This window comes from Neofelis nebulosa, chromosome 11 (assembly GCF_028018385.1).
Source record: "Neofelis nebulosa isolate mNeoNeb1 chromosome 11, mNeoNeb1.pri, whole genome shotgun sequence".
Classification (NCBI taxonomy): domain Eukaryota; kingdom Metazoa; phylum Chordata; class Mammalia; order Carnivora; family Felidae; genus Neofelis; species Neofelis nebulosa.
Genome location: NC_080792.1, coordinates 59,384,222 through 59,411,852, shown reverse-complemented (window position 1 = coordinate 59,411,852; position 27,631 = coordinate 59,384,222). Strand labels below are relative to the sequence as shown.

At 38.7% G+C, this 27,631-nt stretch overlaps 2 protein-coding genes across 4 annotated transcripts in view; both read right to left on the bottom strand.

The window, feature by feature from the left end:
- ANKRD12 (ankyrin repeat domain 12) overlaps positions 1 to 15,852 on the bottom strand; it is a 127,399-nt gene extending 111,547 nt beyond the window's left edge. For 2 of the 3 annotated variants that reach the window (XM_058692695.1, XM_058692697.1), the window contains exon 1: positions 15,526 to 15,852. The gene's annotated coding sequence lies outside the window, so the exon portion shown is untranslated. Of the gene's footprint in view, positions 1 to 15,019; positions 15,132 to 15,525 lie in introns of those variants that run through there. The other variant, XM_058692696.1, reaches the window with a different exon arrangement.
- A 4,679-nt stretch (positions 15,853 to 20,531) lies between these two features.
- The window catches only part of NDUFV2 (NADH:ubiquinone oxidoreductase core subunit V2), a 31,074-nt gene continuing 23,974 nt past the window's right edge, over positions 20,532 to 27,631 (bottom strand). Inside the window, exons 7-8 of the mRNA XM_058692699.1 lie at positions 25,061 to 25,137; positions 20,532 to 20,687 (exon numbers count right to left, since the gene is read on the bottom strand). Of these exons, the coding sequence (XP_058548682.1) occupies positions 20,594 to 20,687; positions 25,061 to 25,137 (171 nt within the window). The 3' untranslated portion in view covers positions 20,532 to 20,593. The remainder of the gene's footprint in view (positions 20,688 to 25,060; positions 25,138 to 27,631) is intronic.

Here is a 27,631-nt window from a genome sequence, read left to right as displayed (position 1 = left end):
TTACATTCTACCTAAAGAAAGGCAGAATCATAAGCATGGAATGAAAACTCCATTTTTCTGGTTTCAGCTTTCACTGGATTGCAACTGCTCTGGGGGTAAAAATGCTTCCTCCAAAATTGTTGTGAGGGGGGAAAAAAAAGGTAACTGGTAAAGGACCAAATTACAGCAATGATCCTTAAGAGTCATTCAGTTAGAAAAGTGATTTCTCTATGATTTCATCTTGAAACCTAAAATCCAAAACACTATTCTGAGACCTACCACTGACTTTTTAGTTGACCTTCATCATGTCTCAATATTTGTTTCTTCTTAAAAGTAAAACTAAGCTACGTGACAATAAAGACCTCCTATCCTTCCAAAATTCTGATTCCAGAGTATAAGAGAGTAAGACAATTAGAATAATTTCTAATATATAGAATATAATTTCTAATAATAGAATAACTCCAAATTCTATTTTTCTATGAATGCAAAAATGACAGCTTAAGTTATTAAAGTTATTAAGTTATTAAAACATTATGACATCCTTATTTGCTCCTCCTGCTTGGGTGCTCTCTCACTCTCAAAAATAAATGAACATTTAAAAATTTTTTTACTTATTTATTTTTGACAGAGAGAAAGAATGCATGCATGCCGGGGGAAGGGGCAGAGAGAGGGAAGGACAGAGAATCCATAGTGGCCTCTGTGCTGACAGCACAGAGCCCCATTTGGGGCTTGAACTCAGGAACCTTGAGATCCTGACCTGAGCTGAAGCTGGACGCTTAACCGACTGAGCTACCCAGGCGTCCCTAAAAAACTTTAAAAACTCCTTAAGGATTGGGTGCCTGAGTGGCTCAGTCGGTTAAGCATCCGACTCTTGGTTTCAGCTCAGGTCATGATCTCATGGTTCCTGAGCTCGAGCCCCACATTGGGCTCTGTACTGGAAATGCAGGGCCTGCTTGGGATCCTCTCTCTCCCCCCTCTCTCTGCCCCTCTCCCGCTCGTGCTGTCTCTCTCTCTCAAAATAAATAAACTTAAAAAAAAAAAAAACTCCTTAAGGAAATTTGTAGTCTATTTTATACAGGTCTATATTACCTTTTATAGTGATCATGTACTACTTGTATAATCTGCAAATGAAAATTAAAAAAATAATAAAGTAGGTCAACATCCACTTGGTTTGCCCTGGAGAACTACAGTGTGGTGGTGGAAAGAATAATGACATGATGGGTGAGAGACTGCTTCAAACAAGAAGTAGAGGAAAAGAAATAAAAGGTACCTTTATGTATTCTATATTTTCTAACCCGCCCACCAGAAATGGAAAGGAAGCAAAAGATTCGGACAGAAGCTCAATCCAGTAAATATAGGCTGCACTTTTGGGTTGGTGCTGCTAAATATTTTATCTTTCAGAAATCTGAGCATGGCAGGTAATTCAGAAGAATATTCAAAGTAAATACAAGATAAATGGTCAATATGGTTTAGCTATATATTTGTATTACCTTCAAAATCCCACAAAAGTAAACTTATGGTATAAAACAGAGTAGTATGTAGAGAGCCCAATGCTTGAAATATAAACAACCAATATCCACTAATCCCAGCCAAGTCAAGCAAAACATACTAGGAGAAATTTAACAAAACAAGAAAAGTACTAGAAGACCTTAGTTCTCATTGCAACTGTAAACAAACTCTTTGGGTTTCAGTTTTCTCTATTTTTTATTTCATTTTAAATTTTTTTAAGGTTTTATGTTCATTTAAAAAAAATTTTTTTAACATTTATTTATTTTAGAGAGAGACAGAGAGCAAGCAAGCAAGGGTTGGGCAGAGAGAGGGAGAAACAGAACTTGAAGCAGGTTTCAGACTCTGAGCTGTCGCACAGAGCCCGACACGGAGCTCAAACTCACAAACTGTGAGATGATGACTTGAGCTGAAGTTGGATGTTTAACCAACTAAGCCACCCAGGTACCCCATATTTTTAATTTTTTTTTTTTAACGTTTTTTCATTTTTTGAGAGACAGCAAGGCAGAGCATGAGTGGGGCGTGGCGGTGCAGAGAGGGAGACACAGAATCTGAAGCAGGCTCCAGGCTCCGAGATGTCAGCACAGAGCTCAACATGGGGCTCGAACTCACAAAGTGAGAGATCATGACCTGAGCCGAAGTCGGACACTTATCAGATGGAGCCACCCAGATGCCCCATCAGTTTTCTCATATTATTATTTATTTAATTTTTTTTAATGTTTACTTATTTTTGAGAGACAGCGCAAGACAGAGCGTAAGCTGAGGAAGGGGCAGAGAGGGAGACACAGAATCCAAAGCAGGCTCCAGGTTCTGAGCTGTCAGCACAGAGCCTGACAAGGGCTCGAACTCACAGGCCATGAGATCATGACCTGAGCTCAAGTTGAAGCTTAACGGACTGAGCCACCCAGGCACGCCAGTTTTCTCATTTTAAAGTGAGGTCCATTCCAACTCTAAAATTCTACTATTCTTTGTCTCCTCCGACTCTTTCCTCAATATAGATACATGGTGTAAAGTATATCCAACAAGCATTGGTCTAGAACTGATTCTCCTAACTTCAAAAAATGAATTAGTATGCGATGTCAAACTATGGCTATTTCCTTTAGCTATCCTACCCCAGTTTGCTCATGCAATTTTCAATCACTTAGCATTTACTAAGCATCTGTATGCTAAGTAATGGAACTGAACATAAACAAGACACAATTCTAGCCTAAAGGAAATTTATGGTTTTTAAGTGGCAAAAAGACAGGTTAATTACCACTTGGAAGAATATACCTTACAAAAATATGAGAGCACTAGCACAAAGAGATCACCCAACCCAGGTGCATGTATATAGAGGCATGGATAGGGAATTTCAAGAAGAGGTAACACTAAGATAGAATCCTGAGGATGACCAGCAGGCAGGTAGATACGGACAGGGCTGCAGAGGGAGGATAAGCATGTGCACAGGTATGGACACCCATTCCCACCCAACAAAGCAGGCTACATTGAAAGGATAGCAAAAACCGAAGCACAGTGGGTAGAAAATGAAGCTAAACAAGTGGGAGGAATCACATCACAAAGTACCTTGTGATTGTGTTGTTTGATCTTAATGATGGCAAAAAGCAATTTAAGATTTTTAAAAAGGCAGTGACAACTCAAGTAATTTAGAAAGGCTTTGCTGGTGAAACAATGGAAAACAGACTAAACAGAAATTAGATGAGAAACAAAGAGACCACTTAAAGTATAATGAATGACCAGACTGTGAAGTAGGGAAGAACAGCAAATAAGAACAAAGAGGTTAGAATGACACCCACGTTTCTGGCTTTAGCAGTAGGAAGTTGCTGAAAGTAATTTAACTTAAAAGAAGCAATTAGCATTTTTCTGTTGTATTTACTCTAATAATAGCAACTAAACAATATCACAAATTTTTAAAAAGCAAAATTCTCATTACTTTATTAGACAGTAATTACAAAACCAGATTAGCGATAAAAAGAGGCTTTTTGACACTGCCAACCATGAGACCGTAACAGACCACATTCTAACAATATATTTAGACTTTTTAAAGAAAATAATACAGGCAGTTGTGTTTACAACGATCTATTTGCCCTAGGTATCGCATATATCTATATATACATTTATTTCCAAAATTGTTAAGATGTGTATATAAGATACTCATCTGCACTTGAGAGAGTTGGCATAAATAACTTTTAAAGGTCAAGGATGCTAAAAATGAGCTGTGGAGTTACCGACCTCTTTCTAGCCTTGTAGGGTTCTAAATTGTGCAACTTCCATAGACCAGTAGAGGGCTGCAACAGCTCAGAGAAAATGGTTAGGCAGCCTCCCTTGCATCTCTGGCACTGGGAACTGAAAAAATTACCAATGCCTAACGCAGGAATCTAATAGGCGCTATGTACTCTCTTCACTGTCAACAGATTCTAAAAGGGGTCAGGAGTAATTCCCCAAATCCTGAAAGCTTTCTAGAAACCTTTGTAATTAAACATTTTGTCACCAGCTCCTTTCTCTTCTGTCAAAACGGTCAAGTGTTGGAGGCCAAGTAAAATCTCACTGACATACAGTAATTAGGAAAAAAAGTCAGTCAAAGGAGTTAGCAAATCACCACTTCCTTCCAGACTAACCTTCCTAAAACAATTTTGTTGTTAGGTTACTCTTACATCTACTTTATCAATTTTGTTCTGCAAAATAGTACAGTGTTGAAATCTAACTTTCCTTTGCCTAGATTTTAAGGCAGATTTTTACCTCACATAGACAATCTTATTTTCATCTCCCCTTGTCAGACCACTCTCAATATACAATATGCAATAAACATGGAAAGGGACCCTGAAGTGAACTTTGAAGAAAAAAACAAAATTACATAGGTCTAGAAAAAGGGAAAAGTCACTGTTAGGAAATTCGTGCCAAGAACAAAAAAGGGAGATAAGAATTCCCCTGAGGGAGTGAGGAAATAGATCCAGGAAAAGTATATTAGGGGGCTTCCACTGAATTTGTAATGGTTAATTCTTAAGCTGGTGATAGGTACCCAGGAGTTCATTATGCTGTTTTCTGTACTTTTTTATTATCTAGTATTTCAAAAGAAAAAAGTTTTGGTATTTTAACTTTGCACCCTCTCCTGCCCCTCAAAAGACATGAGCTGATCTTTGCAACATAAATCTGGTGCCATTCTTTTTTAAAATGTTTTTTTTTATTTTATTTATTTATTTTTTTTTTACTTTTGAGAGAGAGAGAGGGAGGGGCAGAGAGAGAGGGAGACACAGGATCCAAAACAGGCTCCAGGCTCTGAGCTGTCAGCACAGAGCCCGATGTGGGGCTCAAACCCATGAGCGGTGGGATCATGACCTGAGCCGAAGTCAGATGCTTAACCGACTGAGCCACCCAGGTGCCCCAAATCTGGTACCATTCTAAATACTACTCACAGTTTAATTCCAAGTAATGGCCTAACTCACGTTTACTGCTTTCTTTAAAAATGACAGGGCACATACTTTACCTTTAAACGGTAGGACTTTTAATTGTTTAGATAATTCAGTGCAGTTTTAACAGCAGTACATAAGTATATGAGAGATTCAGGATAAAGGTCATGGTAATAAAAAAAACAAAAACAAAAAACAAACCAGAATAGTTTACGAGAATCATTGCTTCTATAATATATGCCTCTGATCCTGAAATCTTTATGTATGCCCACTTTATGCAGTTAAAGGTAGCTAGAATTAGTACTTTATGAGAGCAACGCTAATGGAAGAATTAAATTATTTCTAATTTGCATATCACACTTTTCCCACCCTGACCCAACTACAGTGAGTTGTAACACTGCTTCAGGCTAGAGCCAAAATTTATAGCTTCCATATGATTTCACACCAGGGTTGAATTGTTTGGGCTTTATTTCAGTCCTGATCTACTACCTCACTTTTTCTATATCCTGCACACTCTCCAACATTAACCGACTTACTATACCACACACAAGAATTCAGGTAACTACATATTTCAGGGCATTTAAAAGAAAATATGCTCTAAACCTGCTTAGGGTAGTAGTGTGTATTACTGGTAGCTTTTTTAGCCAGAGAAACTTAGAAATATAAACTGGTTCTCTACCAAGGTATACTGAAAAGAATGATAAGGAGAGAGATAATGGGGGGACCAAAGCAAATTCAATGTATTCTAATAACTGTAAGACAGTAAGAAAAGCATGGTACTATGAAAACTCCAACCCCAATGGGAAACAATACATGCATATTTTGCTTTACTTTTAAAAGAAAACATTACTAGGGACACCTGGGTGGCTCAGTTGGTTGAGTGTTTGACTTCAGCTCAGGCTACGATTTCAGGGTTCAAAGGGTTCGAGCCCCACGTTGGGCTTTGCACTGACAGCGCAAGGTCTGCTTAGGATCTGTCTCCCACTCTCTCCCCGCCCCTCCCCCACTCCTGTTGTCTCCCTCTCTCTCCCTCAAAAATAAACATTACGGGCGCCTCAGTGTCTCAGTCGGTTAAGTGTCCAACTTCATCTCAGGTCACGATCTCATGGTTGGTGGGTTTGGGCCCCGCATCAGGTTCTGTGCTGACAGCTCACAGAGTTTGGAGCCTGCTTCGGATTCTGTGTCTCTCTCTCTACCCCTCCCTCACTCGCACTCTGTCTCTCTCAAAAATAAACATTAAAAAATTTTTTAAAAAACATTATAAAAACTCCTAGATATATAATCACACAAATGTTATAAAGTGGAAAAAAAAGAGGCAAATTCCACTGACTGTATCAATATTAAACAGTTTTATCAGAAAAAAAATATACTATAAAAATAATGCCAAAATATACAAGTTTCGGACTATTTAAGAATATAATAATTCTACCTCAAACCTGAACTTAATTCCCAAGTCACAGTATTCATAGTATTTTCTGGACAGACCTATTTCAGACCCTGAAAGCATATTCACTAGAATTTAAAATAGGGGCACCCAGGTGGCTTAGTCAGTTAAGTGTCTGCCTTCAGCTCAGGTCATGATCTCATGGTTCGTGAGTTCGCACCCTGCATCTGACTCTATGCTGCCAGCTCAAAGCCTGGAGCCTGTTTGGATTCTGTGTCTCCATCTCTCTCTGCCCCTCCCCCCTTTGCATATGTGTGTGTGTGTGCGCGCGCGCGCACGCGTGCATGTGCGCTCACGCTTTCTCTCTCAAAAAGAAACATTAAAAAAAAAAAAAGGATTCACAATATAATTTCAAAATGTTTACAGGACCTCTCCCTAATTATGGATCCTTACTTTAAGTAACTATCTCTTCATGCTAAATTTTAAGTTCCACACAAGCAGATAAGATAATGTCTTCTTCGGGTATGTGCTTAGAGCACAAGGACCTAAAACCTTAAAACTTAACAACCTTATCAATGATCATCTTGTCTCTTACTGAATTTCATGTAATTTTGCTATAATTGTTTTCTAAGAAAATTTGCATTACATTGTTTCCCATCTTGCAAATTCATTTTTCTAAGTTTATTTCCTTTTAGAGAAAGAGAACACCCATGGGGGAGGGGCAGAAAGAGAAAGAAAGAGAGAATCCCAAGCAGGCTCCTGCTGTCAATGTAGAGCCCAATTTGGTGCTCAATTTCGTTAACCGTGAGACCATGACCAGAGCCAAAACCAAGAGTTGGACGCTTAACTGACTGAGCTACCCAGGTGTCCCGCAAATTCATTTTTATTAAGCCCCTCATCCTAGTAAACTCCTGCACTACCCTTCTCCCTGAGTCCTCTTATACTAATCAGACCATTCTCCTGTCACTGGCTTTGGGGTGATTCTTGGTCATTCCATAAATACGTGATGACTCTACAGTGTGATGAAATTTGGGTGTACAACACTGAACAAGACAGACACGATATACATCCTTGCAAAGTTTGGTATATTCCTTTTCATAACAACCAGAAAGCAATCTGGATGTTTAAGAATGACGTCTTCCTATTTCACACATTTATGTTCTGCTCAATCAGTGTAAACCCTTAAAAAAGACAAAGACTATAATACTGCCTTTGTTTATATTTTCCCAAACATCTGCCTCAACAATGACAAATGCAATGCTGTTCACAGAAACATTTATTTAAAATGTATTAACTGTGGGGCGCCTGGGTGGCTCAGTCGGTTGAGTGTCGGACTTCAGCTCAGATCAGGATCTCACATTCTGTGACTTTGAGCCCCGCGTCGGGCTCTATGCTGACAGCTCAGAGCCTGGTGCCCGCTTTGGATTCTGTGTCTCCCCCGTCTCTGCCCCTCCCCTGCTCATGTTCTGTCTCAAAAATAAATAAAAACATTAAAAAAAAAAACTTTTAATTAAAAAAATAAAACGTATTAACTATGAAAAGTTTAAAACCTTCTTTGTTCAACTTGAAAATTGAGAAGTAAAAAGATAAAAATTCCAGTTATTTTCAAATTCAATATCCAGAGATAAACTATCACACTTCAGACTGGATCATTCAAGACCTTTCATTCCTCGTAAAAATCCATAGTCTGTAATGCAAAATAATTATTTTTTACCAAAAGGCTAAAAATTTACTTATTATTTTATCCTTTTTTCTCTTAACATCACCAAATTTTTTGAAGGCGTAGTTCTGTGAGGAAGCAACACAATCACAGATTTAAATCAAATCTCATCTCTAAAACAGGAGTAAGATATGGGGCACCTAGCTGGCTTAGTCTGTAGAGCATGAGTCCCATGTTGGGTGTAAAGATTACTTAAAAATAAAAAAATTAGGGGCACCTGGGTGGCTCAGTCAGTTGAGCGTCCTGGGCTCAGGTCATGATCTCACAATCACAACTCGTGGGTTCGAGCCCTGCATCTGGCTCTGTGCTGACAGCTCATAGCCTGGAACCTGCTTCAGATACTGTGTCTCCTTCTCTGTCCCTCCCCCGCTCATGCTCTGGCTCTCTCTCTCAAAAATAAACATTAAAAAAAATTTTTTTTTAATAAAAATCGGAATGTGATAAACTTCACAAGGTTACTGTAAGGAGTGAATGAAAAGTTAAGTGGAGAGCCTGTTATCAACTGTAAAACACTTGTAATTATGCCTGTATCAGTCAAATGGTACTTCATAATGAATTAGGATTTAAATGTGAGACTCTAGTTTTCCCCTATGCTCCAAGAATTCTCACTGTTTTCTGGTGCTTCCTCCCTAACTACTGAGTTCACAAAAGCTATAGGCAGAAGAAATTCTTGGATTAGAAATAATTAAAGAGCCCAGAGAGTTATCATCTCAGTAAGTTATCATCTCAATAACTTTCAAATACCAAACTTAAAATTAATAGTATGGAGAGAGTCGGTTTCTTCTGGGGTTTGCCAAAAGGATGTAAAATGCAAGTTTTCATTCAAATGATAAATTAGAAAAAATATTTGTAACATATAGATTAATAATCTCTAATATACAAATATCCATAAAGAGAGATTAAAGAATCATTAACTTTTATTGTAGGTTTTTTACTTTAATAATAAGCATATATTAATTCTGTAATTTAAAAACACTAATGAAAGTGTTTTAAAAATTGTTTAAATGGGGTGCCTGTATGGCTCAGTTGGTTGAGCGTCTGACCTCGGCCCAGGTCATGATCTCACGGTTTGTGAGTTCGAGCCCCACGTCGGGCTCTGTGCTGACAGCTCAGAGCTTGGAGCCTGCTTCAGATTCTGTGTCTCCCTCTCTCTCTCTGCCCCTCCCCCACTCATGCTCTGTCTCTCTTTCTCTGTCAAAAATAAACATTAAAAAAAAATTGTTTAAAAAAATAAAAAATAAATTAAAAAAATAAAAATTGTTTAAATTCTTGATTGCCATTTCTAGAAGCTTTCAGTAAGAAGGAACAAAGAGAAAAATGGCCAAGGATATGAAGTGTTAATTCACACAAGGGAAAATGCAAATGATGTATTAGCTAATGATCCAAATTCCTGTAGCTAAAATCAATATTCATACCATAATTAAAGACAAAAGCCTTGAAATTGAAGTGGTATACTTAAATCAACTAACACAAATTTAAATTGTCAATCAACAATAGATAGGTATTGTTTTCTTCACTGGGTGTTTGCAAAAGCAGGGGAACATCAGTGTATGAAGGGGAAGGAGGAGCCACGAAGGAGGAAAAAGGACAAAAGAAAGGAAGAATGAGTAAGCCAATCTGCTGTCAAACATTCCTGTTTACTTTCAATGATAAGAGGACAAACAGAAACTCAGTAAAAAGGTATTTTTTGTCCTGTTCAAATTCAGCTTAAAGAGAACACTCATCATTATTCTTGGGATTTTTTTTTTTTAATGTTTATTTATTTTTGAGACAGAGAGAGAGAGAGAGACAGAGCATGAACGGGGGAGGGGCAGAGAGAGAGGGAGACACAGAATTGGAAGCAGGCTCCAGGCTCTGAGCCATCAGCCCAGAGCCCGACGCAGGGCTCAAACTCACGGACTGCGAGATCGTGACCTGAGCTGAAGTCGGACCCTTAACCGACTGAGCCACCCAGGCGCCCCATTCTTGGGATGTTTTAATGAAATGTGGAAGACAGGGTTAACTTCTGAAGGTTGAATAACCACCACAGGATGATCCGCCACATTATAAATCTATGAATTAGGTTGATCATAAGAAAATTCTTCTCTAAGTAACAAACTTACATTTATACAGCACTTATAAATTTCAAGTTAGTTCTTGAGTCTAGTACTCAAGATATCTAAATATCTAAAGTTAGAGATACTCTAATGACAACTTTTTGAAGTATTTTCATAAGTAGATAGTATCTCCTCTCAACATTGATTAAAATAACATATGCAAGTATCTAACAGTGCCTCAAGTACAGAAGCTCGATGAAAGTTCTTTTCCTTCATCACCAAATAACTTTCAAATACTCAAACTCTGATAAAAAAGGACTTTAACTCAAAGGTTGCAAGACTTAGTATTTAGAACAATTTAGCATTTAGAACAAGAGAATGTAACAAGGCTTTCTTCCTAATTGTAATACTTTTGTTCAAATTAAGGTAGGAAACATTTCGTAAAATTTTAATTTTCTCATTTGTCTTTAACATCATTAACTATCACCACAAGTTAGTAAAGTGGTATAAAGAATGTTTTAGTATTTACTTCTACCCTGCTTAAGTTTCAGAAGAGGTATAACAAAACAGAAAGAAAGCTGTATACGATGTGCCTTTGGTGGAAAAGAAAATAAAAAGTACGGTAGGTGCGTTTCTCCTCCCTTCCTTTAGATGTACTAATGCTTCTCTTTAGTGAGTGAATTTCAAAACTCTAGCATTTTGCCAGGGAATTTTAACCTGGATCCTATCCATGGTTCAACATCATCAGCTTACCTAATGTTTTGCTGATCTCAGAGTAGTTGTGAAATTCAAAGGATCTCACATAAAAAGTATTTCATGAACTACAAAGCATCGTAATTCTTACGTACTACTGTATCCTGAGTCAAAATAGATACTTCTAGGGAGAGAGAACCACACATACGTGGTTTCTGTTCTCCATTAGAATTCAGGAGGCAGACAAAACTCCCATGTAGGAGAAGAACAATCTGAAATCTGAGAAGCTACAAGATTCTCTCACACACCTCTTTCAAGCAACAAAGTAGTTTAAAAATACGATATTCAGGGAGTCTGGCTGGCTCAGTTGGTACAGCATGCGACTCTTGATCTCAGGGTTCTAAGTTCCAGCCCCACACTGGGTTCAGATATTACTTAAAAATAAAAATAAAGCTTTAAAAATGGGGAAAATATGATATCACTAATATTTCTGGTATTTCCCCCAATTATGGCCCAAATACAAACCGAAAACCAGAAGAGTAGACTATTACATATTTGAAACAATTTTAGTGCAATAGCAAACATAAAGTCAATGGCCAAAGAGACAATTTTTTAAATGCCAAAGAAAATTACTTCCACTCTCTAACTTGCAGCTCCATAATTTATCTCTTCTACTTATCTCAATTTGGAAGCATTCCTGTGTTTAACTTAATTTTCTAAGAACTTAAGAGTCTGAACTTCTTAGAATTTTGGAGGCTCTCACTAATTGGAAAACCTACTGGATGCTATTTTCTAACCTGCACAAATTTTCTATTGCTGGATCTATTCCTTTACAAAAGTCCTAAATGAGTTTGGTTGGTGATCTTTTTCCTATAGTAACTATGATTAAAATGTTTCTTTAGAAAAATGGCATCAATATCAAGGTGGAGTTTGTTAAAATCACCTCTTGTAACGTTAAAAACTGTAGTCCTTCTGTAGCTGGGGAGATTAATTTGCTTCTGACAACATAAAAAAAAAAACCCAACAGTTACCTCAGCATCTCACAAAAAGGCTTTCTGCCTACCTTCCAAGAATCTCATAAGGTATTTACTTTCTTTTTATTTTTTTGACCAACACAGTAGAAGGTAGAATAGCTGGCCTCCAGATATTTTCACAAAATCTGAAATTAAAGAAACTCTGCCTCAAAACTTTTCAAAATCAGTTAAACACTCTTAATTAGAGGCAGAGCACAAACAAATGATTAAGAATGGGAACAATACGGTCTGACACTTTTTTCAGGTCTATGAATATATACACATCGCATAATAGTTCAAAGCCTTATTTTCCTGGCCATATGTTAGAATAATAGTAGTATCTGTTTAACAAGATTATTTTGAAAATTATCTTAAATATTTCAGTTAGAACTTTGAACATTCTAAGTGCTTAAGAAATATTTATCATAATCTTCAAACTCAAGATTACAGGTAAAATATGTAATACTACAATAAACAATATTACTATATTGGTTTCCAGTATTATCAATTCAAAGCACTAGAAGCAAGATCTTTAAACATAACAGCAAAAGCCAACAAACAAAAACTCACACATTAACATTTCTACATATTTAGATCTACAAGATAACCTTAACACCAACCATTCAAAGCTGAGTTTACAAAGGAAATTATCTCCTGTTATTGCCATATGTGGAAACTAGCAACAGACAAATTAACATTGCAACTAAGACACTTTCACTATTACTTTTAAAAAGCCACTGTTAAAGAAACAGATTATGCATGCATGAGTGTAAATGAGAATATTTTCAAATGCTATATGGAGAAACTTCATATTCTCCAGAGGAAGTCAGGCTCTAACAACTGCAATATTTAAAACGTTCATAAGAGGCTTTACTAAGATTAGATCTAAGTGGGGATCAGAAAATGTATCTACAGGGAGTTATAATCTGTAAAACAGCAGGTGCTGGAAACAATAAAGCTAAGGCTAAGCAAAAACCTAGGGATCTAGACACCTTGTTACACAGATATTTTAAAATATTACCACTTTTTATATGTATAAAAGTTTACAATATACCATGTGCTTTTCATATGTAATCACATTTATTCCATCCCTGTAAATTATGTAGGAAAATGACTTTTTGTAGATTAAGAAGGTCCTGAAAGTTAATGCGATTTGTCAAAAACCACAGTTAGAAAGTAACAAATCAAGAATTTTTACTTTTAAATCAAAAATTTTAACTGAGGCTTTCTTGCTTATATTTCAATATTCTTTCCAGTACTCCAAAAAACTACTTCGTAAAGGAGCAAATTAGCATTTTCACAGAAAGGAATCTCTAGGCCCAAACCACAGACTTTTTGAACTAGGTTGTACTGACTTATGTAAGTTACTTCACTTTAGTAGGACTTTATTTTCTCATCCGTAAAATGAGAAAATCTGAAGTCCCTTCCAGTTCTAAGGACAAATCACCATGACTCTACCCTTTGCACAATACATTTTACAAATACATTTTGATGTTAATTTTAGAAACAAAGTAGTGTGTGAACTGCTCTTAAACAAACTATTGCAATTATTAAACAAATTCTTCATGCCTTTCTGATAAATGTTGCTTCAGTATCAAGTTTATATACAGAAAACAGTCTAAACCTCTTATGGACTATGATGGAAGCAATCTCATAAATCATTCTCTTTTTAGACTGAAATAATGCTCTTAAAACAGGAGAATGAAAAAATTTAACTACCAGTCAATACCAACAAATTGAACACTTTTACTATTATTCTTCTTATTCCTTAGAATAAAAACCTCTTTTCCAACAAAGTGTTTTTCAAATAGCCCACTGACTACCATTTTCTACAATCTACCTCAAAAGAATATCACACTTTCCAAAAACTTCTATAGGATTATACACACACACACACACACACATATATATATAAACACCTTGATAAAAACATCTTCCTTTTAAATTCATTCCACTGAGTAGGCACTTGTCTCCAAACAAAATTCAACTGTTTTCCCCTTCCCTTGATATTCAAGAACTAAAACCAGAAACTGAACATATTTTTTCACCTACCTAAGTTCTTTCCTCATCAGAATATTTTAGTTCTCTCTTCTATCTCAAATACTCCTCATGGAATACACACCCCAAGATTTTCACTTTCCCAGCTCTGCTTGCTCATTAAACCATACTAAACAACTATGGAAATCACAGAGACAAAAAACATTAAAGGCACCCTGTTTCTTTTTTTTTTTTAACTCCTTACCTTCCATGAATACCCCTTAATACTCAGATTTTAGTTCACTTTAACACCTTGCATGCCCCTAAAATAGAACACATCCCTGAATAGCTTGACTTTAGTCAAGGTGGCTGCAGACCTTCCTTTAAAAGACATTTAATTGGTACTTGTGTTAACTATAAAAGATCTTTAAGAAGTAAAACCTTTTCCTCTTGCCTATCATCTCCTGGAGAGACATGAATCTTTATTTTTTGCGTTTAGCTCAAATATAATGACTTGATCTTATACAGTCAACACTATCTCATTTTGTTTTTAAGCCACTTGGCACCAATAGAGCATATGTTCTGCCAGTTCTGAGCTAATCTCCAGGAAAGCCTTTGTACAATGATTGAAGAAACTGAAACAGATCAGTGCCCGAGATTTTGAACAGCCTACTTGAGCATATGTTTTTAATAAACAGTCAATTTATTTTAGAATAGCTATTTTACCAGTTCACCTTCCTTCATAATTTACGTAAACCAATTTTAAAATTAAAAAGGAGCACATGACTAAGAACACAGGTTCATTTCAACTTCGGGATTACAGATAATTCCAAGGCTTTACACATCACTGAATCTGCAACCCATTTCACCCGCGGGTGTCCGGTGGAAATTACAATGTCAAAGAGTACACAGCTTAAAATGTTTCCTACGGTTTCAACTGGTGCAATAGTGTTAACTTCCCATCCCAAACTGTTTCTTACTGTTATTATTAAAACAGCTGTCAGCTGGGCTTCGGTAACCTCTTTGTACAACCGTTTATTCAACGCTTTGGGATCCCTGAGGATGCGTCACACCATATTACCCCTCAAAATGAGATCTAAGAATCTGACGTGCTCCAAGGGTCTACGAACACCATTCGAATGGGCACTTGCAGAACGATGAAGAGAACCGATTACCCAATGCGGCAAGGACAGAGTACACTGGCATTTAAGACATGACTGCAGCGTGCCGCTCTCCTTTCCCTTGAGACTATCAAAGCGGCAATTTCCCTTCTCCCTTTCATCTTCCTCTCCCCTTGACCCCGGTACCTCCGATGCTCTCTCCAGGAGGGGCAGCAGCGATCTCCCGCGGCCGCGCCCGCACCCTGGCTCACGGCGGGCCGGCGGGCGCGCGCGACGGGCCGGGCGCGCCCCCACCCCCGCCCAGCCCCGCCCCGCCGGGTCCGGCCGCAGCACGCCGGCGGCGCCCTCTCGGGCCGCGCACACTCGCACACTCGCACGCACACGCTCCTCCCGGCCCCGCCATGTTCCGGGAGGCGGCGGCAGCCCAGCCCCGGGAGCGGCGGCGGCGGCGGCGGCGGCGGCGGGGGGGGGGGGGGTGGGGGGGGGGCCCGCCGAATCCCCCCGCACCACCGCCCTGCTGGCGGCTCCCGGCCGCGCCGCAGCTACTCAGGACTCCTGGAGGGGCGGCGGCGGGCGGAGCGGACCCGCGCCGGGGCCACTAACGGCCTGTCACTGTCAGGCCGGCGGCGCCTTGGGCTGGGCCTGGCCTGGCCTGGCGGCACGAGACAGGGTGGGCAGGGCGCGTCCCCTACCTTGCTGTGATGAGGGGAGACGGGAGCAGCGCAGAACTGAGGGGTCTCCTCCCAGGCGCCGGGTACGGGGCTCGAAACCGCGCCCCTCCTTCCTCCTCGCCTGTCGCCACGCCCCCCTCACCCTCACGGACCCAAGGCACTAACGGCGCAGGAGGGTTTACCCCCTGAACGAGTGCCTCGGTGTTGCCGTCGCTGTCGTTGTCTTCGTCGCCGCTGCAACCGCCACGAACGCCGCGGAGGCCGGGCTTGAAAACATCTCCGGTCTCCGTCCGTCTCTCACCACAGCCTCCTCGCTCCCAGGACAGCGCCGCCCGGCGATTGGCTGCGACGTAGGCACGTGACTCCACGGGCACGGGACGGGCGGCGTGACCGCCCCGCCCCCGGCGCCCGCCCGCCCCTTCCGCCAGCCCCTCCCCGCTACCCCGCCGCTCTTTCAGTTCTACGGAGAAGCTTCCCGAGCCGCGGGGCGGGGACAGTCGGAAGGTACCAAGTGGGAGGCGGCGGGGGTGTAGGCCGGAACTCCTCTACGTGCTCGTACCTCCTGCCACCTCACCCAGGTGTTACCGTCTTCCTCCGCCGTCACTGGCCCGAAAAGAGAGGGGAAAATCTGGGGGTGAGCTAGAAAGCAGAATAGGCTCCGCTGACGCTGCCAGGACGACGGGTTCTGCGGTCGCTTTTTGTGGCGACCATGGCAGTGGATGTGACTGGAAACTTCTGGAAATGGCGGCGGCGGCGAAGAGGCTGGACATGGAGTATTCACATACTCTGTTATTTTTGCAGATCGGGTGGGAGAGTTTGTGAGGTCGAACCCGGGAAGATAGGTCTAAAGGCAGAGGCGGGGAGTCAGCCCCCTAAACTCCTAGCTGCGAACTGCCAGCCCCAACGTGTTCGGAGACGCGGGGCGCGGCTGGGCGCCCACGTCCACGCCGCAGTGCGCTTGCGCGCCGGCTGGGCAGCACCTGCGTCTGAGCCCGCGGGATGGGGTCGCTAGCCGGAGTTCGGCCGGGCAGCGACGGGCCCGCCCTCACCTGCGCCAGCTGGGGCCCCAGTGCCAGTTTTGAAAGCACCTTAATGTGCACGTGCAGCGGGGATATGGCGAACCTCAGGATATACTACTCTCTCCCATTCACACTTTCGAGTAACCATTTTAGAGAAACAAGTACCTTTCTCCATAGCCGAGACAGTATTTGAGAGGGAACTACGTGAGGAAAATTTACGGTCTTGGCTTACCAGCAGCGGGAACTTACTTCGGATGCTTTTTATTTACATCGAGGTTAGTCTGCGACGGTTCGTACATGCCTCTATTTAACCACCAAGGGGGTTACATAATCAGAGGGAAACCATTTTATTGACTAAACTTCTGGACGCTTTTTATTTACATCGAGGCTAATCTGCGACAGTTTAGGAATGCCTTTAACCACTAAAGGGGGTTTACGCATTGGACGGAAACCACCTTCCTCATTGTTAATATTGGCCTTGCCATAGTAAGCTGTCATTTACAACTACAGCACGTATTTGTGACTTAATGGAGTTACAGGTTTATGTCACTAATCACAGTTTTGACACTAGACTTGACACATTAAATCTCAACAAATTATATAAAGCATAAACTTGCACTTTTCCCTTCCTAGGTTCCTGATTTCTCCCACCTATAAAACATTAGGTTCAATATGAATAGTAAAAGAGCACTTTATGGCTATAGGTGGAATACTGTTACCTTTCATATGCGTTATTTAGGGCATGAAATACAGAGATCCACTAAAAATTTCACCAACTGCCATCTCTTCAAGTCATTGAGTTCTCATTTTACTGTCAAAGAAAGTCCATTAGTATTGATGGTAATGGTAATTGCTATTTCTATAGCAGTTTCTATAGTGCATCACTTCAGAATTGAAACGTAGCTAACTAATCTTAAATTTTTGCTCAAGCAAATTAACCATAATTTGTGGCAACTACACGTACAACCTCATTAAAATCACTGAATATATTCAAGATTTATAAGGCATTGGCTACACTCGATAGGACACTACCTGTAGAAGAGCTCATTGTAGAATTCAGCTGCAAAAACATTTCTTAATGAAGCCCCTATTTATACGTGGTAAATGACATATTAGCTATAACTTATTAATTTTCCTTTTCAATGTGAAACTAGAAATATAAATCAAGACATAATCATTATAGATATTACGGATAATGGTCTCAAAAAAAGTCTGAAGAAAACCGTATCTACAAGCTAGTAGGTTAGTAAGCTGCTAATTAAGACTTTTAATTGTATATCCCTGTCTTTTGTTGGCTCAAGTCCTGGAATCCATCTTCAGCAAATGAGTAAAATACCTATTTTCAGAATAGGACCAAACAGTCAAGGACTGCAAGCATTAAACCTCAGTCTTAGCCAAAGTTAAGCAGGCACTTAAAGTGTGCATACAATTGACTTTTTTAAGTTTATTTGACAGAGAGAGAGACACACCACGCGTGGGGAAGGGGCAGAGGGACTGTCAACAGGGAGCCTGCTGGGGGCCCAACTCACCAAACCAAATCGTGAGATCATGAACCAAGAGTCAGATGCTTAACCCACTGAGCCACCCAGGCCCTCCACAGTTGACTCTCCAACAACATGGGTTTGAACTGCATGGGTCTACTCATACAGAACTTTTTTTGAGAAGTTCCGTATTAAAATGTATTTTATTTTTAACCTTTTCTGTAACTTTATTATAATACAGTGTATATAATACATATAACATAGAAAATATGTGTTAATCAACTATGTTACCACTCAACAGTAGGCTATTAAGTTTTGGGGAGTCAAAAGTTACATGAGGATTTTCAATTTGGAGAGAGGTGGGTTGGTGCTCCAACTTCCTTCCACTCCCTCGCACTTCAAGAGTCAACTGTATTTGGTATCTGTATCAGAAGCCATTCTGCAAAATTTACCTTCCCACCAACTTACTTAGTTCTTCACAACTTTAGAATCAACTATCTTTATGTTTTGCTACATTACATCCAGATATATCAGATCATTCAAAAATTCCTGCCATATTTCAGGAAGATGAATGTAATAAATTAAAAGTATAATCTCAGATCATAGCTTATCATATGACTTAGTCTATATGTAATACCTTTGCAGTGAAAACTCTTACATAACTGTTATTATGTGCTGTAGGATTTTCTGGAGCAGTGACCCCATCCAGTTACAGCAAATAATTCTGAGCAATCAGTAGCTTTCACTACCAACTTTCAGTAGTTGCTACAAAAAAACTGGTATTAGATCCTTTGTCACTAGGGAGAATGATACATTGATTTATTTTTATTATTAAACAATAGTAAGATTTCCTCCTCAAATACCCTTTCTTAAAAAAAGCAGAGCTAGGAACTGAGAAGAGGAAATGAGGGAGCAAGTGATAGTAAACACACAAATGATGCCTAACTCTCCCTACAGGTTTGAGAAATAGGCCAGGATATGGCAGTCATCTCTGAAAACTGGCAAGGAAATTTTAATCAGTGTGTTCATATACATTTTGAAACCATGTTGGATTACTGTAATAAAATTTTACCTGGCAGGTGTTTTCAAAAGCTAATCAGGAAACTATCATTTAAACGGGTATTCTTATATTAAAATTGATACAATTTTTAAGAGAAATAGGCAAAAAGATTAAGCAAGACTCAAAATCCTAATATATACTGATACAATACAATGTAACTGATGATGTAAGAACTACAGAATATGTTTTGATAATGGTATAATATTATGTCTGTAATTATGAAAGTTAATTTTCTAGTTCTAAAATATTACATAAAAATTGATAATCAGTGCATATCCTTAATATGCCTTTGTTTTTTCACCCAGTATCTGAAGCTTCCCTACTCCTAACTTTTTTCCAAGTAAAAACAAAACAAAACAAAAAATGTCAACATAGAAGGCATTTTTACAAAAGTCAGTAGAAAATCAAGAGGATAGAAGAGAGGTATTTTCATTGTGTTACCTTTCTATGCCACTTGTGTAACTACTGTTATTGTTTACCCTCTCAGGTAAAAATAAAAACAAATTTTTAAAGATCTTCTTGAAAATAATGATATTTTTAAGCATCATAATTACTATTAGTGACTGATTAATCTGTCATAAGAGCAGCCAAACAATGACTTTGAGCAATTCTGAAACAAGCTATAAACATTTTTTTTCAACTTGCAACTAATGTACAATAGCTAGTTTCTTGAACTGGATATAATAATACACAAAAGGTTTTATCCTTTGTTCTACGTTGAAATATGCATTCAACCAGAGTCTATTTTGTTTATTGACTGCTCTTTCCAACTCAGACTGTATGTGCAGTATACAATAATATCAAAGTATTTTCTACCTTCCTTTTATAAAAATGATAAACAGTACTTCTAGAGACAACTACTTTATCCTCTTTTTTTTTATTTTTTTTTTTTTATTTTTTTTATTTTTTTATTTTTTGGGGACAGAGAGAGACATAGCATGAACGGGGGAGGGGCAGAGAGAGGGAGACACAGAATCGGAAACAGGCTCCAGGCTCCGAGCCATCAGCCCAGAGCCTGACGCGGGGCTCGAACTCACGGACCGCGAGATCGTGACCTGGCTGAAGTCGGACGCTTAACCGACTGCGCCACCCAGGCGCCCCTACTTTATCCTCCTTACACCTACAGTCTGCTTGAGGTGTCACTTACCAGTTGGAAATACAGTAAAAACTGTATGCTGTAAATATAAAAATGTTTTCTGTAGAACAATCATGTTAAAACTTGGCTATAGCTAAAGATGGAAAAGCAAAATATATGTGAAACTCACAATAACCTAATATTATTGATAAAAGTGACCAGGCATTTGAAAATGGAAATACTGGAATGACTGTTAACTAGATTATGAGATACTGTCTTCAGAGTTAGCCATAGATAGCAAAAGACTTTAAAATGGTACTAAGTATTAACATGACACTCATAGCAGCAAGTTGCTAGGTATACACCATGAAATGAACAAATAATGTAAAAAGTTTATGTAGATAGAAGATTCATGTTTTATTCCTCCTGGAACATATTTACAGTTGAATATAAATTAAAGTCCTGCTTGCACACCAAAGCCAGGTCCTTTGGGTGGTTCAGTCAAAGAGGTAAGACCTCCAGCTGGCTCACAAGAGAAGCGTCCACTCCTGAAAAGAAAAGTAACATTAAGTTGACTATTAATAACTACCATTTATAAATCTTTACTTAAGAAAATAACTGTTACCTTACAAAGCCCAGTTAAGTAACTATTTTTCACCCAAGAATTAGCATGGATTATTTAATTCAAACATTTCAACTGCTGCAAGATTTTCTAAACTTAAGTATGAAAATTGACGTATCCAAAACTCACCATAAATATGAAAGATATAAACGTAACACGTTACTAGTAGTTCCCATTTATTGAAGAGCGTACATATATTATTAGCTCATTTAATCTTTACAACAATGCCATGAGTCAAATGATACTGGCCTTATTTTACAGATATAGAAACCAAGGCTTAGAGGAGATCAGCATCTGCCCAAGGATCAGAGCTAAGAACTGCAACATAACAAACCCAGAGGACATTTTATTCTTTTTATATTTGAATTTTATTTAAACTGAATTTTATTTTAAATTGAGATCTACCATAGTGAACAGAAGGGAAAACAAATTTATACATATGTTTGGAAGTCAACAGAGGAATTGGAAGGAAATGGGAATCTGAAGATTTAGGAGGGTATCCTTTAGGGGCAGTGAAAACAAAGTGTATTTCTATTCATGTTTTTAAAAGCTCTATCAGTAGTAGTAACTTTTCAAAAACAGGTTCCAGACTAGGGTGGCTACCACAGCCACAAAGAAAACAAGAACAGGTCCTTAATGCAGCACAGAGGTAGAAGAACCTGTCTTTTTTTCACCCCCACACATACTTTCCCAAGTAATCACTCAACTCTGTCCATCTGACCTCCATTGCTAGAGCCCAGCTCAGCACCTCCTCCTATTTCACCCTTCCTATTCCCTAGCTTTGTTAATTTACCTTGTTCCTGCCATATATTTTAGCTAAAGAACTGTTCAATTTATATCTTTTTACTCCTTGCTTTGCCCTTTAAATTCTGTCATCAATCTTACAAGGGTCTTTTTACAGCCACAGGAAATTATTTTTTGTTCAGGGGATAGGACAATGGTACCACGTTAATAATGTTATGATCTTTTAAGATATTACATTACACAATGCAAGTAACTAAGTAGTATACTGTAATGAAGAGTGCCTACAAAGTCAGAAATTAGGTATTATTTGCATTACAAGTTCACTGTGGAAATGAGATAAAAAAAGTCACTATTGGGTCGTGTGAGTGGCTCAGTCAGTTAAGTGTTCAATTCTTGATTTAGGCTCAGGTCATAATCTCACAGTTCATGAGATCGGGCCCCATGTTGGTCTCTCTGCTGACAGTGCACAGAACCAGCTTGGGATTCTCTCTCTCCCTCTCCCTCTGCCCTTGCCCCACTCGTGCCTCTCTCTCAAAATAAATAAATAAACATAAAAACAAAATGTCACTGTGAACTGACAGAACCTAAAACTAATGTAGGGTAAGTGGCAAAATGAGATCAAACTTTAATAAAAAACAGTATTTGGCTTTGTAAATTTTTTACGTTAACTAGTAACACAGGTATACCTGCTGCTCTTTAACTGCCAATGAAATAATTATTCTGGAAAACTTTCTTCCCTTTACTAAGTCCCCTCTACGGTTTAAGCTCATCTACCTTCTTTACCAACACAAAGGACCAATTAGGAAGATTATAAAAACTGAGGTTTTTGAGAACAATAAATGAGAGAATTAATCATGCACACTGTCTGAACTCTTCAAGAAATTATGGATTTTTATATAAGAAAGTAATGTCAAGAGTAATCTGGTCCATTTTCCTAGTTGTTCCATAAATTACAGTCCTATGACATACTTAAGGGGGAGAAAAGGTTTCAATGGTCTGTTATACCTGCCAACTTTCTCCTTCCCTCACCCTTCACAAAATGCACAAAAAAAAACGCTATAAAGGCTGTTACAGCCTCTGGTAAAGCCCACAAATTGCCTTTAATCTACTAATCTCATCTCTCCCCTCATTTTATCTGTAAATATGCCTCAGAACACCAGACAGGCAGCAATCTAGCCCTTCCATTCACGATTTACACTAGGGCTTTCACTTCATTAAAAACATTTGCTTTATGCATTATACTTAAAATGCCATCTATTAATTACTTTGTTCTCATTACAACTTAAAAGGTAAATCTGGTTTTTCAGCCATCCCAACACGATTTGTAATTCATCATTTTAAACTCATTTATCTTCTAGAAAACTTGACCTTTCTGTACATTGTTTATGGCTTAAAAGTACTTTTTAGGGGCTCCTGGATGGCTCAGCTGCTTTAGTGTCCGACTTCACCTCAAGTTGTGGGTTTGAGCCCCACATCAGGCTCTCTACTATCAGCCTGGGACCTGCTTTGGATCCTCTGTCTCCCTTTCTCTCTGCCCCTCCCCAGCTTGTGCTCTCTCTCTCAAAAATAAACATTTTTTTTTAAAAAGGTACTTTTTAAAGAAAAGGTACTTAATGAAAGTTTAATGCTTATCTTTTTAATAATGCTGAGATATTTCCACCAATGCCCACTACTTTTGGTATAAAACAACAAAAATGGGGGCGCCTGGGTGGCTCAGTTAAGCGTCCAACTTCAGCTCAGGTCATGATCTCACAGTCCGTGAGTTCAGGCCCCATGTCAGGCTCTGTGCTGACAGCTCAGAACCTGGAGCCTGCTTCGGATTCTGTGTCTCCCTCTCTCTCTGCCCCTCCCCACTCATGCTCTGTCTCTTTCTGTCTCAAAAATAAATAAAAACATTAAAAAAATTTTTTTAAACAACAAAAATGACTTTACAGTCTAGTTATCCATCAGCAATGACCTATGCTTTTTTATATATGCATTGTAGCCTACCTATGTATTTTTACATCTCATAATATCTGCATCCCATAGAATTCTGCAAATTTTAAGATATCTTTAGAAAACTATAAAGAATTCAAATTGGACTTAAAATTAGTTTTATTAAAAATTCTTTTTAATGTTTATTTATTTTTGAGAGAGAGACAGACAGACAGACAGAGCTCAAGAGGGGAAGGGCCAGAGAAAGAGGGAGACACGGAATCTGAAGTAGGTTCCAGGCTCCAAGCTGTCAGCACAGAGCCCAATCGATGCGGGGTTCGAACTCACGAACTGCGAGATCATAACCTGAACTGAAGTCGGATGCTTAACCGACTGAGCCACCCAGGCGCCCTGGATTTAAAATTAATTTTAGCTAACCCATACCAAAAAACAACTTCTATCTCTTAATTAGTAATTTTTTTTCTATTTTTAAAAATTTTTTATTTATTTTTGATAGAGAAACAGAGTGCAAGTGGAGGAGGGGCAGAGAGAGAGGGGGAGACACAGGATCTGGAGCAGGTTCGTCTCTTGAGCTGTCTGCACAGAGCCCAATGCAGGGCTTGAACTCATAGACTGTGAGACCATGACCTGAACCGAAGTCGAATGCTTAATCAATTGAGCCACCTGGCACCCCATCTTAATTAGTAATTAATAATTGAGAGCAGGTTTAGAAGTTATTTTCAGTACTTAAAGAAAAATGAAAATAACAGAGCGCGTGGGTGGCATCCGACCTCATCTCAGGTCATGATCTCGCAGTTTGTGGGTGCAAGCCCTGCGTTGGGCTCTATGCTGACAGCTCAGAGCCTGGAGCCTGCTTCAGATCCTATGTCTCCCTCTCTCTCTGCCCCTCCCCGACTCTCATTCACACTCTCTTTCTCTCAAAAATGAATAAACATTAAAAAAATTTTTAAGAAAAATGAAAATAACAATGTTAGCACAAAAATTTAACTAATGTCAAAATAAAGTATTGTCTTACCATCAGTTTAATATTTCCTTTCTAGCGATCATTTACTAAAAATATACAAAAGCAGTTCCAAACCACTTATAGACCTGAATCTTTTATTGATTTTGGCTAGGGCAGACCTGGTAATGGTACTCCAAAATCAGGTACTGTTGAACCAGTTTAATTGTTCTGGTTACTCAATGACTCACAATGAGCACCTGTGTTATATATCTGAGCAGAGAGCTTTATTATAAAAATACTAATAAAAAAAGAACTAGCCAGCTTTGGTCAATTTAAAGAATAACTATATTTTGGTTATTACTATCACTGCAGTCTCTTTCATTATACTATATATGCAAGAAATTAACTTGAGGAAGGAAAAGAAAAGTTTGTTTTCTGATACAATGGAATAGATTTCTATTTGTTAGTAAATTTCCCTTCTCTCTAAATATTCAAGTAGATACCAGAGGATTATCTGATAGGGTTTTGGGCGGGGGGGACTTGTTTTAGATGACAAGTTGGTTTTGATACTATCCAAAGCACCTGACAACTCCTATGAACACATGGAATAAAATTTTAAAATGAAGTTTACATTAGGTTAAGCCATTAAAATTTATTTTATAGAAATAAAAGCATACCTTGGCCCAGGTTTTGGAATTTTGCCAGCTTTGAGCTCATCAATAATTTCTTCAATATCCTTAGGTGTCAGATCCTCCTAAAAAAATAAATAAATAAAAGTCATATTAAAATTATTTCCTACTACTGAAATCTGTGTAAATTTTAAATAATAAAATAACAAATACAATTAAAACACATAGACACATATGCCCATGTGCCTAGCTATACCCTAGGTTTAACCAAAAGATGCTCAAAACAGAATGGGAAAGATTAAGGAGAAATGCCTAAACTATACTCCCATTCCCACCTCCCCCCACCCCCCCGGAAAACTGTTTAATTACTTAGGAAAATGTTTTATAGGACTCTGACACTGTGCTGGAGAAATCATGATTCAGTACTGCATCTCTAGTGCCCAACCACATTGAAGTTCTTTAATATTTGTTCAATGATTAAACTTTTATAAAAATAAAACACTGCTTTCAAATTGCTTAGGGTTCAACAAATGTTCAAAACTTCAAAGCCAGAAGGAATCTTTAACTCATCTAATGATTTTATGTCCCCCAACTATTTATTATGAAAATTTGAAAACTATACATGAATACCCATATTCTTACCACCTATATTCAACAATTTTTAATTTGTCATATTTGCATTTTAATGCACATAACCTGCCCCCCCCCCGCCCCGCCTGCTGTGGGTTGCACCATTTTGAGGTGTTTGGTTTTTTTTAAAGATGGCATTAAAAAATTTTTTTTTTAATGTTTGAGAGAGAGCTTGCAAGTGTGAGCAAGTGGGGGGAGAGGCAGAGAGAGAGAGAAAGAAAGAAGAGAGAGAGAGAGAGGGAAAAACAGAATCCCAAGCAGACTCCAGGCTCCAAGCTGTCAGCGTAGAGCCTGAAGAGGGGCTCGAACCTACAAACTGTGAGATAATGACCTAAGCGAACACCAAGAGTCTGATGCTTAACTGACTGAGCCACCCAGGCACCCTTGCGCTGCACCATTTTGAAAGCAATTGCACACATCATGGCATTTCACTCTTGATACTTCAGCAGACATCTAAGAATAAGAACATCTTCTAAATAACACAATGTCACCACACCTAACTGACAATATTTCTTTAATCAAATGTCAAGTCCATATTGAAAATCTACCCAACTATCCTCAAAATGTACTTCACAGCTGTTTTTTTTTCCTAAGCAGGAGCCAATCAAAGTTTATGTGACTATTTCATTTTATCCACCAGTCAAATGAGTTCTAGAAAAGTTAACTGCCCTGGGGGCACCTGACTGGCTCAGTTGGTAGAGCCTACAGTTCTTTTTTTGTTTTATTTTGTTTATTTATTTTTGAGAGAAAGAGAGAAAGAGTGGGGGAAGGGCAGAAAGAGAGGGAGAGAGAGAATACCAAGCAGTCTCCATGCTATCAGCTTGAACCCACCAATGGTAAGATCATGACCTTAGCCAAAACCAAGAGTCAGACACTTAACCAACATAGCTACCCAAAGCATGCAGCTCTTGATCTCAGGGTCATGACTTCAAGCCCCACGTCAGGTATGCAGTCTACTTAAAATTTGAAAAAAAAAAAAAAAAAGAATTTATCTTGCCAAAGACCATACCACTACTAAGTGAAAGAATCTTTATCTTTTGGATAAACCCACAAGCTATTATATTTAAACTTAGAGTGCTTCACACAAAGCCTTGACTGATTCCTGCAAATCAAGATCTTCTTTATTATAAGTAAATTACAGAAATGTGGGAGAAGGAAAAACTGTTGCCATACTTTTAAAGGACTTTAAGTTTTATTTATTTAAATAATCTCCACACCCCATGTGGGGCTCAAACTCACGACTTTGAGAGCCAGAGTCACACACTCTTCTGACTGAGCCAGCCAGGCACTCCTATGACTTTTTTTTAAGTATAGGGAATAAAGAAGGTAAGAAATTTGAATCTCTGATCATTAAAATGAAGAAAATCACGATAGAGAATGAGACCACTCTAGAAATCTAAACAAATTTTATCTCCATTAAAAAATAAAATTGTAGATTTCTATTGCAGGGACTATAGCAGATTAGCTATCCTGAATGACCCGCCCCCCCAACTGTAACAACTAAAAATGCTAGATAAAATTAAAAAAACAAAAAATTGTAAATGTCATGAATATGCTGACAAGAAAGAAATACCCAGAGCCAAAAACTCAGTGAAAACCCAGGCAGCCAAGTGGAACACCAAGCAAACTTGGCTTCAGGGTTTCACAGTCCAGAGGGACAAGAGACAAAGCCCCAAGCCACAAGAGACATGTCAACCACACAAAGTTAAGACCCTAAAAAGCTATTCCCTCAAGGGTAAACTAGAAATTAAACTATCTCTCAAGAAGAACTCCTAGTCTAGAACCTTACACTTTGGGTAACAGTGGAGGGTATACAAAGGAGCTTTCTTTTGCAATAGTAGAATTTCTAGGAGCAAGAGAAAACCAAGGCAAATACCTTCTTGAAGAATCCATACTCAGTGCAGGACTAAAAGAATTCCCATTAACAAGTTTCTAAGAAGTAGGAACTAACAAAATATTATGTATGAAAACCATTAAATATAATTAAAT